Below are 15,155 nucleotides of genomic sequence, written 5' to 3'. Positions count from 1 at the left end.
TAACTTTTGAGCTACGAGGTATTAAGATCTAAAAAAAATCGTTTCTTTATCATGACTTGAGTAACTTCCTAGATATGTTTATGAAATTTAGGCCTCACCCTCTGAGTATCAACAGGTATTTTTTGCTGTAGGAAATTTAACCAGTGGTGTCCGTACAGTCCGATATTATGTCCGCCACTGCTTTTCTGTCTGCATTTTAGGACAAATTTATTTTATTGACTTTTTTTCGTCCGACATGCGATTTTTGCAAAAAAAAATAAAAACATTTCTATCTTTGGTCGATTTATTAGTAAGCAATTTTCATAACAACTATCCCACTACCAAGAGCAATTTTCTGTGAATTATAGTCTGGAATTATTAGTGATTATTTCATTGGGCCTTATTATTTACCAAATAGATTGAACCGAAATAATTGTCATCAGTTTTTTGATTTACCAAATTTGCTAGACGACGCTAGACGACCCTATTTTCACGCGACATTAGATCCCCAGATCTAAACAGTCTTGATTTTTTCCAGTGGGGACATCTTAAGGCGCTGGAGTGCTATTAGTCATACTGAAGAGGAGTTGAGAAAGGTAGAAAACTCAATGAGTGGTGGTGTAAAGGATTATAAAAAAAGTTTTTATTTTAGGGAAAAGCAATGCCGTACATATTTTTCAAAATTATTTAGTCTGTGTTCCTGTACCGATGCCACTGGTTAAAAAAATCACCTACATCAAAAAATGGCTGTCGATACTTAGAGGGTGTGTGCTAAATTTCATAAACAAATCTAGGAAGTTACTAAAGTTATGATGAAATAATAATTTTTTTCTTAAGATTTTAACACCCTATAGCTCAAAAGTTAAGGGGTTTCGGATATAGCTTTATTTGAACTTTTCTTCCTAAAATTACCTAAGGATTAACACCCTTAAGAAACAGCCTCTTATTCTGCAACATCCTGTATAAGCGTTGCCAACAAATGTGCAAAATCGATTTTGTTAAATGCTTTAAAGAAGTCTAGAAGATCCAGTACAGTGAATAATTTCTATAATAAATATGTTATCAGTAAGGGTTGGGATCAGTGCTTGAATCGTCAGTACTGAGCTTCTGGAATAATTTTGTTCAATTCAATTCTTGCTAAATAAAAATCATTCATTAATCTTTTACGAATAAAAATACAAGAACCATTTTCCCCCAAGAAACCAAACAAAATAAAAACCAAGTCTCGGACTCAAACACGTGTTTCAGACCTAATGGGGCATCATCAGACCTACAGTATTGTGCAAAAAGATAGCAACATTGAACTTTCCTGTTACATATCTTTTAGTATCTATTTTATAAGTAAGGTTTATATATTATTTACAAGAATAGTTAGAGCCTGTTTATATTTTCATATTATCATATTTTTTGTATCATAATAAATAAAACACCAAATTGTTTTATGCAAATTTATTATTCAAAAATATAGCAACAAAAAATTGTTTTGATTCTAAAAAAAATATAACCCAACTAAATTAAAATCAATTCAATATTTCGTGTAGTACCCCTTCTCCTTTATAACATCTGCACATCGTCTTGGCATGGACACAATTAATTTCATAATATAGTCATTGTTCACTTCTTCCAAGCCTTTTCCACTATTTCAAAGAGAATATTTGTATTAGAGCATGTTAGGTGCCTGATTTTGGTATCAATGTAATGCCATAAATTCTCTATAGGGTTTAGGTCTGGCGATTGAGATGGCCATTACATTTATTTTTTTTCATCGGATAGCCACCTCTTAACAAATTGAGAAGCATGTTGTCATGCTGAAATATGGCTGTTACTGGCATGACTTCATATATGGCACTAAATGTGTTTGAAGAATGTCTTCTTCCGTTCTTCTTTCAGAGTAACGGTTTTTTGGCGGGGCGACGAGCAGGTAAGTTGGCATCAAGTAATCTTCTCCTTACGGTACTGGAACTGAGGTTTACTCCTCCACCCTCTTTTAATTTTGCCAAAATTTGGGAAGAAGACAAAAAAGGATTTTCTTTGGAAATTCGTAGCAGCTGCCTATCCATCCTCAAATTTGTTTTTCTGGGTCTACCAAGAATGGGCGCCGGTGCAGCTGTTCCAGTAAGGCGACATTTTTTGCAAACTCTGGATACGATTGACCTGTGAAGCCGTAAGCTTCTTGCAATGTCACTCTGCCTAACACCATTTTCGTAATGCTCCACAATAATTTTTCTTACATCACCAGAGACGGTTTTTGAGCGACCCATTTTAAGTTAATTCTGAGATTCAAAAATAACAACTTTACAGCAGGTAAATCGATATTTAACTGATTAAATAAATGCGAAACAAGAATGTTGCTATATTTATGCACATTGTCTAAATAAACAAACATGAAGTTCCTTACTCTGCATTGGCATTCTTATGATATCTCGGTATATTTATAAATAATACAGAGGCGTGTACTTAAAAGTAAAGAAATAATATGGAATAAATAAAGGAGCAAATAATATTTTTGAAAACATCGCTTGTTGCTATATTTATGCACAATACTGTATTTTACTTTTTTTTATATTTCAGACCTGATTTTGTAAGGGAGCAAAAGACGTGCAGCTTTATTACTTAAATATGTTTAAAACCGAGACTTGGTCATCACTTTTCGTTTATAAAGCTGGTAGTAATAATTCTTAAATTAAGTACTAAAACTAGTTAACAGTCGATAATCTTAATTACCTTTACGTGATCTGAATCGGAAGAATTATGACACTGACTATTAACATTTAAAGATGATCCAGAACTACTGGTAGAAGTGGACGACTCTCCGCTTTCATAAGATTCTATTTTTCTCCTAGCGTGCTGTAACTCTTTATTTACCTCCTAAAAATAAATCCATCAGTTTAAAATAAACGCATATTATTACATTTCGTGGCAGTACCTTCAAACTGAGCTCATACTTTCGCTTAATCAACATATTCTCCCCTTTTTCATCTGCAACCTCCCTTAAAGCCTCGTTCAGTTTGTATTGAGTTTCCTCCAAAGTTTTCCTTAAATTTTCATTTTCACTTTTAGATTTTGCATCATGTTCATCCAATGTGGCAGATAAGAGATTATACTTTGTCTCTTGTTCTTTAAGTTGTCTTTTTAAAACTGCTTGTTCGCATAATAATTGTTGCACCTAGAGAAATATGAGTAAAAATCCTTATGGAACCTTTTTAAGATTATCGATACCTTAGTTTCCATAGATGTAAATTCCGATTGTAATCTAACATTTTTATCGGTAAGTTGTTGGGTAAAGAGCAGCAATTCCGCTTCTCTAATGCGACACGACTCGATATCAGTGTCGATCTCTTGATTTCTTTGCTTGAAAAGCTCTATTTGCTGGTTTGCCACCATTAATTGTTCTTGTTCACTATAAAAAAATACTTCAATTGGTTATTCTTAAAGTATTTTTGAAATTTTATTACTGTTTCAACTGTAATTTGAGCTGTTCGAGTTGAACATTTCTAGTTTGCAGGTTAGCCGCGTCTTGTCGCTGCTGATCTTGACAATTGCGCATTTCACTTAGTTTTTGTTCACTTTCTGACCTAAACAAATACAAACAAATGGCTTAGAATACTTTAAGTTAAAGGTATTTTCATTTAACAATTATTCCAGCAATTTTTGTATAAATAATTATTTAAGCAAAGATCAAATTTTAGTACACATAATTTAAACATTGAATTCCCTGCTGCTTTTTCCTTGTTTTTTTTCAAATTAATTTATTTTAAATTTTTAATTGGCTCTGCTTAAAAACTCACTTAGAACTAAAGTACAACAAAAAATCTAGAAAAATGAAAGTACTAGAAATCCAAAAAATCTCCCTGTATAATTTAATACTTTATATTAAATCTAATCCAACTAAACATGTGGTATTTAATTTCTAAAAACCAATCTTATGACAATTGTCAACAATTTGCAGGTAAAATATAAGTTCTTATAAATCGTAAGTCTCTCTTTTGTTAATAATGATTCGTTTTACTTTGAATTTTGAAAATGTTGCTCTAGAGCTTTCAAACATACTTAAAACCAATTTTTAAGAAAACTGGGGTTTTTCATATTTCATATTCTTTATAAATTTATATAACGTAGAAACTTCAAAATGTCAATGTGCATTCAAAATGTCAAATGCAAAAAATTGCAGTTCTTAATTTGAAAATGTATTTTATTTTAAATTAGCAAAATAGGTTCTAAGTAGAGCTTTTAAGCCTACAGAGAAGAAATTTTGACTCCTCTGAGGTTCTGTAAGAAAGTTCGTGTATATAAAAATTAACATAATATTACAACGAGTAAAGAGTAGGAATATTTCTCTTTGTCTGTTCCGTCTATAATAAAGAAAACAGACACGATTTCAATCCAAGTAAATCTTCCAGCCTAATTTACAGACTTTCAATACTTCTAATTTATTGTAAAGCTACCTTTTTTATTGCTGAAGTTAAATAAATAAATAAAATTTAAAATGCATTTATCCAAATTATACAAATAATTGTTTTTTGTCTTTACTCTGATTAAATGATTTATCAATTAAATTAATACCTACATTTTCTGCAGAAATAGTGAACAATGCACAATATTTTAGATTAAAGATAGCACCTTTAAGATTGTTATTTTAATGATAGATACAGCCAAACAAATATAATGTCTATGCATACCTTTCTCTTTCCAGTTGCTGAACTTTTTGGCTTAAACTATTATTTTCATCTATGATTTCTTTCTGTTTGCTCTGCAGTCTATCTAACTCGTTTTGCAGTACTTTAATCTGTTGATCTCTATCGCTTTTTTCATGCCTAAGCAGAATAAGTGAAGCCTGCAGTTCTTTTACTTGCTGATCTAAACAGTGAAGTAGATAAGTTTATATTATAACCTAGTTCCTTTTAAATCTGATACATACCTAATACATATGCTTTATTTTCTTGGGATGTCATAAAATTTTGGACAGTTTCCTCTGCATTTTTTTTCGCCGATTCTATTTTGCTTTGATAATCTTGAAGCTTACCATTAAGGCTTTCAACCTTAAATAAAATAATAAATTTACTACTTTAATGATATAAAATATTAGGTAATAACTTACCTTTGCTTGGCAATCCCTATGTGCTTCAATTTCAGTTTTTAAACTAGACTGGTGCCACTTAAGTTTTGTTTCCACATTATTTAAGTCCTGCTTCACTTTCTCTAACTCTTGCTGGGCACTTTTGTGTTCATAACACTTGTTATCCAACATCTGACAAATCCTGGCCTTTTCGGAAACCATCGTTTGCATCTTTTGCTGAAACAGCTGGATTTCCTTCTGGGCATCTTTAAGTTTTTTTTCCGCTTGTTCTTTTTGTTGTCGCTCTCTTATGACATTCTTCTCACCAACAGCATACCTGATAACCATATTTTCTTTTTCTTTGGTGGCAGCTTCTTTTTGCTTAGTGGCATTTTCAAGCATACATTCCAATTCTTTTCTTAGATTTTCCTGTTTAGTGTTCTTTTCTTCCAGGAATCTGATAGTGTCTGCATTTTGTTCTATGATTCTTTGCTGATATGCTAGTTTTTCTAGTAATTCGTTCACATTTTTGGATTCCTGTTCTTCATTAGGCGAGTCAGAAGAATTGTTAAACGGATTTTCTAAAAAAGCATATCCATAATAGGAAATCCCATAAAATGTGTTGGAATTATCAATAGAAATAGTAAATAGAAGTACAAAGTAATATTAAAATGGTTTGGACTAAAGGTAACAGGTACATTTTGCCATTAATTTGTAGAAAAAATTGAACTTTTCCATTTCTTGGATGTTGATTTGTGTAATTGCCAGATTATTTATTATCTAGTTTAAACAAATGTAGTGATGTAAGATTTGGGGATCTTGCTGGATATTCCATGAGATAACTGACAAAAGGATTTTATGTAATTGGGAAATAATTTTGCTAATGTCTGAATTAACTCATTTTGAATGTTGAATTCACTGTACATGCGAGAAGGTTTTGGTATAAATTTCATATACAATAAGTACCAAGAAAATGCATAGACCCAAATTTTAAAATAAAACATGGATAGAAAGACTGATAAAAATCAAAAGAAACTGTGGATAAATAATTTACTTTCTTCTTTATTTATATATACGAGTATTTTGCTGGAGATGGGCCTATGACACCACCAGCAGAAGTGCAAGAGCTGATTCAATACTGTAGCAGATTGCGTCTACCACTCCTTCTAGGCTGCGACGCAAATGCTCACCATATCACATGGGGAAGCACAGATATTAACTTTAGAGGTGAGTGTCTGCTTGAATATCTAACGACAACCGATCTCGAGGTTCTGAATGTGGGAACTACACCAACATTCGTAACTAAATCAAGATCGGAAGTATTAGATATTACTTTAGTCAGCTCCAGTCTCAGAGACCACATCAAGGACTGGAGAGTATCAGCTGAACCATCACTGTCCGACCACAGGATTATCGAATTCAAGCTGGACAGCATTAAATACAATCGACCCGAAAGGAGGGTCCCAGGAAAAACAGACTGGGAATTATACAACACCAATCTGGAAAACAACTTAAATTATCTAAGCTTAAATGGGAAACCGCACCATCTAGACTTAGAGCAGGACTCACAAGCTGTCACACGTGCAATAAATGAGGCGTTCGACTCAAGTTGCCCAGTGACCAGTGAGAGACCCGTTAAAGACGCCCCGTGGTGGAATACACACCTGTCAAAACTAAGGTCAAAAGTGCGTCATCTTTTCAATACAGCGAAAAGAGACGGTAACTGGCAGGTATATGCCGAAGTGCTTACTCGTTATAACAAAGAGATAAGAAAAACCAAAAGACAGCACTTCAGAACTTTCTGTGCGGAAATCGCTAACACTCCGACTGCGGCTAGACTGCACAAAGCAATGGCTAAGGGAGGCACATACCCAATAATGGCCCTCAAAAAGCCAGATGGCACCTACACGAAGGGAGAAGAGGAGCAAGCCATCCTATTACTTCAAACACACTTTCCAGCGTGCGAACCTATAGAAACGGTCCCAATAAAGTACACCAATCCTAAAAAAGAGGACTGGGAAGTTGCAAGGACCGTCTTTACGACAGAAAGGTTGAAATGGGCAATAAACACCTTTCAACCGTACAAGTCACCGGGAGTGGATGGAATTTTTCCTGCTCTCCTACAAAACGGACAAGAGAAAGTCCTTCCTCACCTGAGTAGAATAGCAAGGACGAGCTTAGCGTCGGGATACATTCCCAGTAGCTGGCGAAGGGCAAAAGTCACCTTCATACCGAAAATAGGAAAAAAAGATGGGACTGACCCCAAATCTTTTAGACCTATCAGCCTTACGTCTTTCATTCTGAAAACAATAGAAAAAATTGTAGACAACCATATCAGGAATGACATTCTGGAGAGAGCACCTCTACATCAGTGTCAACATGCTTATAGAGCGGGCAGATCCACAGAAACCGCACTATATCAACTGACACAAATCATCCAGAAAAGCCTGAATGAGAAAGAAACAGCCATCTGCGCCTTTCTAGATATATCTGGGGCATTTGATAACACGTCACATGTAGCGGTAAAAAATGCCCTGGAAAAAAGAAATTTGAACAAAACCATAATCCGATGGATTTGTCAAATGCTTGCCACGCGTACGGCTGAGACTACTGTGGGCGAACAGACCACAGGCATCAAAACTACTCGTGGCACGCCTCAAGGAGGGGTAACTTCACCCTTACTATGGAGTCTAGTAGTCGATGAACTACTTGAGATATTGACAAATCTCGGTTTCATCTGCATAGGATATGCTGATGATATCGTTATTATAGTCAAAGGCAGGTATAAGGGCACTTTATACGACCTCATACAAAGAAGCCTAAGCATCACGGAAGAATGGTGCACATCAGTGGGGCTGAGCATAAATTCAGCGAAAACTACTATCGTACCATTCACTCGTAAAAGGAAAATGCAACCCACCAGGGACATCCACCTGGGCGGACAAGTTGTACATACATCGGATGAAGTAAAATATCTAGGAGTGACACTGGATAGTAAGCTTAGTTGGAACAAGCATCTAGAATTTCCAGTAAACAAGGCCACTAAAGCCATTATGATCTGTAGGAACCTAGCGGGTAAAAACTGGGGATGCTCCCCAAAAATACTGCGATGGATGTACACCATTATGGTTAAACCCATAATCACATATGGGGCAGTGGTGTGGCATGACACTACAAAGTTAAGTACAGTAAGGCGTAAACTTGACAAGGTTCAAAGACTTGCATGCGTATGCATCACAGGAGCTATGAAAACATGCCCCACAGCAGCACTGGAGGTCATAGTTGACCTGGCACCTCTTCACCTGGCAGTAGAGGGAGCTGCTAAAAGGGCCATGTTCAGATTAGCAAGGGATAAAACGAACAGTAGGGACATTGATCAGAGAGCCTGGGTATCTCAAACAAGATCCATTCCCCTGTTCGATCTTCCCAAGGACGATATAACTCGGGAATATCACTTTGTTAGGAATTTCAGTACAAAAATTGACAGCAAAAGTGACTGGGAAAATGGATCTGTCGCCCGCTCACTTAAACAGAATACTATCAAATGGTACACAGATGGTTCTAAAACCGAAAAAGGAACAGGAGCTGGAGTATTTGGGCCTGGCACCAAATACTCAGAGCCACTGGGAAAATACACCAGTGTCTTTCAAGCGGAAATACACGCTATAGAAAGATGCGCTCAATTAATCCTGAACAAAGACTACCTCAAGCAGGACATCGCAATCTTCACCGACAGTCAAGCAGCCATAGCAGCACTGAGTTCACATGTCATCAGTTCTAAAATGGTAAGAGACTGTTTGGGCAAACTTAATGAGGTAGGAAAGAGAAATAAAGTCACAATATTGTGGGTACCTGGACATACAGGCGTGCAAGGTAACGAAGAAGCCAATATTCTGGCAAAAAAGGGATCTGGTTCTCAATTTGTAGGACCGGAACCTTTCTGCGGCATAGGAAAGAATACTTACCTATATGAGCTTACAAAAATGGAGGATCAACTCAGAGAAAGCCTCTGGGATGATCATCCAGGGTTGAGACACTCCAAGATGTTCCTTGGAACCCTCGACCCAAAAAAATCTAAAGCTGTGGTAAGTTTAACTAAAACTAAACTACGGATTGTAACAGGATTCCTAACAGGGCACTGTCACCTTCGAGAACACCGCAGGAAACTAAAACTAGAACAGACAGGTGAATGCAGATTCTGTGGGGAAGAGGAAGAGACCCCAGAACACCTAGTAACTACATGCGAAACAGTTGCCGAAAGTCGTGCCATGCACCTCGGTAATCATGAAATTCCAGAAGGAAATATCTCATTACTGGAACCGTCACAACTACTAGCCTTTATTAAAGCCATAGGATTGTACGAAGTAATTTGACTTGAGAATAACATCAAGCAGTAATTAGAAAGGGGCACACAATAGATCTTTTAGGTCGCAGTGAAACTTCACCCTTATTTTAATCTAATCTAATCTATATATACGAGTAGACCATCAACAGCCAAGATGCCAATTACAGACACTTATAATAATAATAATCGCCAGCATAAATATTACATTAATTACACATGTTAGTTATGTATTTTATGTATTTATAGAAAAGCTTAAATGAAATGTCTTGGTATCACCAACATTTATAAAAAAAACATATACTTAAGAAATTTATGTTGCACAACAGTCAACAATAAAACTCTTAGTAAATGTATTAATAAAGCCCATTGTTTTGCATGTTAAAATGCATTTTCCTCACGCCACTCTATTGCATTGTTAAAATTTCTCTGTAAACTGGCACAGTCTTTCTTAGAACTAATTGCCATATATATCTTAAGATCAAAAAGTAATGCTTCAGAGTTATCTGTAACCGAGCATATGTCATTGATAGCTAATAAAAATAATAGAGGTCCCAAATTAGATCCCTTAGAGGCACTTCAGAGCTATCAGTGTAAAAATCAGACCTAGCATCTCTGACCTCAGCACACATCAGTATGCTGAGATGGCTGTTTGAGAGATAAAACATAATTAAATTATCAGGCACATTATTTTGGTAAAGTAGCTTACAATAAAACTATGCTTGACCCTATCAAAGACTTTTTCCATGTAAAATAAATTATATTTTTTTCATTTAAAGCATTATGAATAAATTGATAAAAGTTGATAAGATTTGTCATTGTGGCCCTATTTGGTAAGAATCTATGTTGCTGTGCAGATATATTGTACTTGACCTGATTAGAGAGTCTACTAAACAAAACTATTTCAAAAACCTTGGATACACCATTAAGAATTGCAACATATCAATACTTAACTACCGTTCATTCTTTTAGGGCACAAAAAACTCCCTGGAAGGTATTTGACATGATTTCAACTGTTTGAAAGTAATGGATATAAACTAACTGGATACAAAGTAATGGATATAATTATACATATAAACTGACTGAGAATTATTTTTCGAGGCAGTCAAGATAATTTTACAATTTTGGGGAAAAAAATTATTCTGCCAAGCAGTGGAGGTCACATCTTTAACTTTTTGAAGTAGATATTGTACCTCAACTGCCTGGATGAAATAAACGGATGGAAAAAACTCAGTATAAAAATAGATATTAATGTCAAATATGCCACACAAACCCCAAAACCTTCCCTTTTTTCTTCCAGTGCACAAAAAATTCCCTGGAAGGTTCATTCATCCTGCTGCTGAATTTCATTTCAACTGCCTGAAAGTAATGAGTAATCATGTAAACTGATTGAGAATGATTTTTACACATTAAGAATCATGCTTCTGATGTAGAAAATTATGAATCTTTATAGTGAGTTTCTTAAATAAGTAAAATTGATGTAACATTGAATGAGTTCAACAGAATGGCAAAGGCCCTGACTATAAAGGATTGGACAATTGTATAGTTTATTTAGTATTTAAGATTTATTTGGCCATGCTTTATTGCACGTTTTACTCCATTAGTTACTGGATTACTTGTAAGTAGTTTTTAATCTTAAAAGATCCTAACATCATTAGTGAAACATGTTTCAAGAGAAAACTAAAGAGGTTTAGTTAGCGGTAAAACTGTTTTGTGATTTGAGTGACTGACCATAGGACTATTATTATTATGTTGACAATAGCAGGCGGTGAGGCCGATGAAGCTATTGTTTCTTCCGTATGTTTCAGGCTTGTGTAGGTAGACCTGCTCACATGCAGTAGTGGATCATTCTCTCCGAATTTTGTCCCATCTCAACATCAAAGCGATTCTTGAAGATATTCATATTTGGAGCCGTCCGTTTCCTGATTTAACGAGTTCCACAAGTGCACTGCACAATTTGTTACAAAGTTTTTTCTGGGAAGTTTTGCCGTTCTTTTTTTTTCAAGCTTCCTTGTATTGCCTCGGAGATGATGGTTTTGGCTATAGTGGAAAAGGTTAGCCAAATTGCACTGGTAATAACCACTGGTAATCTTGTAGGTTTCGATGAGATCGCCTCTATGTCTTCGCTCTCTGAGAATGGTCAAACCAAACCTGATTAATCTTTCTGGATATGGCACCTCGCTTAATTCGTAAGGGATTTTTGTTACTTTGCGCTGTCATTTCTCCAACTGGTCTATATCTTTAATATAATATGGGTTCCATACAACAAAGGCATATTCTATTTTTGGTTTTATGTAACTTTTGTATAGAGTGGATATCATTTCAATAGAATGGTCCCTAAAAGCTTGTTTTATCAGATAGACTAGCGAGTTTGCTTTTTTACAAATTCTGGTTATATGACGTTCCCATTTTAGGTCTGATGTTATTAGGACTCCTAGATCATTTTGTTCTTTCACTGATTTTAAGGCACATCCATCCAGAAAATATTCATTATCAGGATTATCTGGACCGATCCTCAACACTGTGCTTTGGATGTGTTTAGTTTCATACCCCATTGCCTTGACCACATCTCAACATTTTGCAGGTCTGCCTGGAGCAGCGCTGCGCTGGTTAGAGGATTAGCATATATTTTGCAGTCATCTGCAAACAGACTTGTGTCCATCTTTATAAGTCCAACTAGATCAAACAAATATGATGTAAAAAGCACTGGGCCAACTACCGATCCCTGGATAACGCCGTTGCTCACTCAATGTGGACTGGACAGCTCCCCGGTAGAATCTCTCATTCAGTAATGCCTTGATCAGATCAAGCAGCTTTCCTCTGACTCCAAAATGCTCCAGCTTTGCCATTAAGAGCTTGTGCGGGACTTTATCAAATGCCTTTTCATAGTCAAGATATATTATGTCTGTTGGCTGGCCATTGTCGTGATTTTTTGTCCAGTCATTCAAACACTTTAAAAGGTTTGTTGTTGTTGAACGTTTAGGCAAAAATCCATGCTGAGAGGCAGGTATCAAACCATTCTCCAGAAAGAATGCTATGAGCTCCTTAACTATTACTTTCTCCATACATTTCAGTGGGTTGCGTGTGAGGCTGATAGGTCTGTAGTTTTCCAGTCTGTTCCTTTCTGGTATCTTTCCTTGTTCTGAGCATTCCTGCATTGCCCCCGAAAGCAAGGGACTGAGGGAATTTCTACAATTTTGAAGGAAAACTGTTGGGATTTTATCTGGTCCTGGGCTTAAGTCCCTTTTCATATTTTCAAGCTCTTCTTCGCCTTTCTCTTTTGTAAAATGAATAGTTACAATTGAGGGTTGCACCCTGCTGTGATTAGGCAATAATGGAATTGGATATGAATCCTTCGTGAATGCTGTATCAAACTGTTCTGCGAATGTTTCCGCCATGGATTTGCTGTCTAGAAATTGCTGGGTTGCTGTATCTTTTAGGGTTATGGTTGAGATTTTCGAGTTTAAATTGCGATTTACATATTTAAATAGTTTCTTTGGCGAGGCCGAGTTTGCAAGACCATTTTCATATTTCTTTCTGGCATCGATCAACTTATGTTTGGTAATATTATTTTGGCACATAAGGCTTGATATTTGTCCTCAGTTTTGTTTGTTATATACTTTTCCCAGAGTTTCTGTTTTTTGTTAATTTCTTTGAAAATATTTTCATTTATCCATGGTTTTTGGGGGTTTGTTTTCACATGTTAACTAGTTATATACTTGTATTTTATCAAATATAACCTTTAAATTTATTTTGTTTTGACTTATTCTAATTACAGCTTTGTCACTGAGATTTATTTGATCTTCTGAAAATAAAGCATATTTTGAGTTTGATTTGAGTATACAGTCATTGAAAGCCATTGAAAAAAATAAATGATGTATTCAGCAAATTGATTTTTTTTTAGTGGAATCTTTTAAATCAAAAATTTACGTTTATTTTGAAAATAATGGCAATATTAAACTACTATTAATAATATATAAGAGCAGGTCAACAAGCCTTTAGAAAAATTATATTTATTTAGCATCGTTCTAAAATAGGGCAATTATCTTACTTTTACACCAGGTTGTTAGATAAACTGAAGACCTTAAGCTAAAAATAAAGATGGGCCAGCAGGTTTATTGCCCTTTAATTCTTAAGATTAATATAATTTTCTTTATTGCTAAATCTTGGTCAATTTAGAAAAAACACATTTTAATTTACTTATTTGGTCAATTTTCGAATACCAAAAAGGGCCTTATTACCTGTATCAATTGGAACATCACCCTGTGATATAATTTCAGAAATTACCCCTATGGAGGCTAATGGTTGAGTCACAGTTTCCGTCTCACCTTCATCCAAATTTTCTTCACTAGGAGAGGCACAATCTGCAGCATTTTCTGGTTGACATGTCTCTGATAATTCCATTGAACCAGGATATTTTTCTTATTGTCTACATAATAGCATAATCTGGATCTGGATACTAGGGACTCAACAATCTGGAACCAGCAATATGTGACAAAAAAATGAGTTGAATAATGGAAGTGTGGGATAAGCTTAAGTTTACCTTTCTTTTATAAGAAATTACAAATTCCTCTAACAAATAATCATTAATTCATATTATCGTAAAATTGTTGAAAACAAAACAATTTGATTGATTTTTTGTTTACATTTGACGTTTGAGGTTAGGTACAGGGGGCAGTTTAAGCGGCTTTTATATAAGCGATTTGCGGCCTTCGTTGCATTTTTTTTTTGTCGCCGCAACATCCATAGTACAATTCAATTAGGCCAAATTAGGTCAAATTTAAACTGCCAATATTTCGGAAACTATCAATTTTTTGGACTAGATAACCTTATACAAAGTTATCCCTATTTTTAATTATCTTTATGAAAAAATTATAAAAATAGGGGGTTTCCATTTTAAAAAATTGACTTTTAATGATTTTTTCATTTTAATTTTTAATGCTAGTTTTTGACCACCCTGTATCTTTTTTTTAGCCAAATATTAAAATAGTCTTTTAAAGTGGTCCTTCTTCTAAAATAAAACCAAAACTAACCAATAAATAAAGGCTACTAAAAGGGAGTAATCGGTAATTATGTTAGGGCTTATAAACATAGTTTTTCACATGAAATTAAAAATATATCAAAAACGGTTACACTTAGGTATAGGACATTATACACAAAATATACTTAGAATTTCACGCAAAAGCCAAAAATGTAAAAATATACAGGGTGTTCCGTTTAAAATAACGAAGTTGACACCTACTTCCGGTATAACCGGAAACGTCACAACTGTCAAAATATTTTAGTTGTGTAGCCCCCATCGACTCTGCCATGTTGCCAAATTTTCAAAATTTTTGAAAAATTAGTTTTCGAGATATCGACCGCGTCTATTCGTCGTGAGACACCCTGTATATAACGACCCTGTTTATTCGTAATAACCATTTTTTAAACTTTCTTCTAAAGGATTTATAAAATATTATTTCTTTGACTTTCTTTTTCTAACTCTTTGAGGAAAAATTAGAAAACATTGAGGCAAGGTACTCATTTGACCTATGCCATATATCCTTCTTACTAGCCTGAACCATCATACAGTTATTTCTAAATCTAGTATTTTTTTCGTCTGGAGGTATGTAGATTTATTTTTCTTTTATTTACCAGTACAAATATTTTAAAAAAGTAAAGTTGCCATTACATCAAAAACATTTCCTCCTTTGTACAAAAGAACTTTTGAATTATTTCAAGATTATTTGAGTAATATTTTCTTAGACCACCCCAGCCTCTATAATTAGATATCAATCT

The 15,155-nt window shown here is 34.8% G+C and overlaps 1 protein-coding gene across 2 annotated transcripts in view; it reads right to left on the bottom strand.

The window, feature by feature from the left end:
- Positions 1 to 14,058, bottom strand: part of LOC126733888 (coiled-coil domain-containing protein 186) — a 30,028-nt gene extending 15,970 nt beyond the window's left edge. Inside the window, exons 1-9 of one of the 2 annotated variants that reach the window (XM_050437320.1) lie at positions 13,921 to 14,058; positions 13,619 to 13,852; positions 5,078 to 5,616; positions 4,898 to 5,018; positions 4,659 to 4,836; positions 3,435 to 3,554; positions 3,199 to 3,379; positions 2,906 to 3,145; positions 2,704 to 2,847 (exon numbers count right to left, since the gene is read on the bottom strand). In XM_050437320.1, coding sequence (XP_050293277.1) covers positions 2,704 to 2,847; positions 2,906 to 3,145; positions 3,199 to 3,379; positions 3,435 to 3,554; positions 4,659 to 4,836; positions 4,898 to 5,018; positions 5,078 to 5,616; positions 13,619 to 13,781 — 1,686 coding nt within the window. In that variant the 5' untranslated portion in view covers positions 13,782 to 13,852; positions 13,921 to 14,058. The remainder of the gene's footprint in view (positions 1 to 2,703; positions 2,848 to 2,905; positions 3,146 to 3,198; positions 3,380 to 3,434; positions 3,555 to 4,658; positions 4,837 to 4,897; positions 5,019 to 5,077; positions 5,617 to 13,618; positions 13,853 to 13,920) is intronic. The other variant, XM_050437322.1, reaches the window with a different exon arrangement.
- Between the last annotated feature and the right edge of the window lie 1,097 nt (positions 14,059 to 15,155).

The sequence above is a fragment of the Anthonomus grandis genome, chromosome 3 (genome assembly GCF_022605725.1).
Source record: "Anthonomus grandis grandis chromosome 3, icAntGran1.3, whole genome shotgun sequence".
Lineage (NCBI taxonomy): Eukaryota > Metazoa > Arthropoda > Insecta > Coleoptera > Curculionidae > Anthonomus > Anthonomus grandis.
Note: the sequence above shows the minus strand (reverse complement) of the source record. Positions and strands in the feature narration are given on the sequence as shown.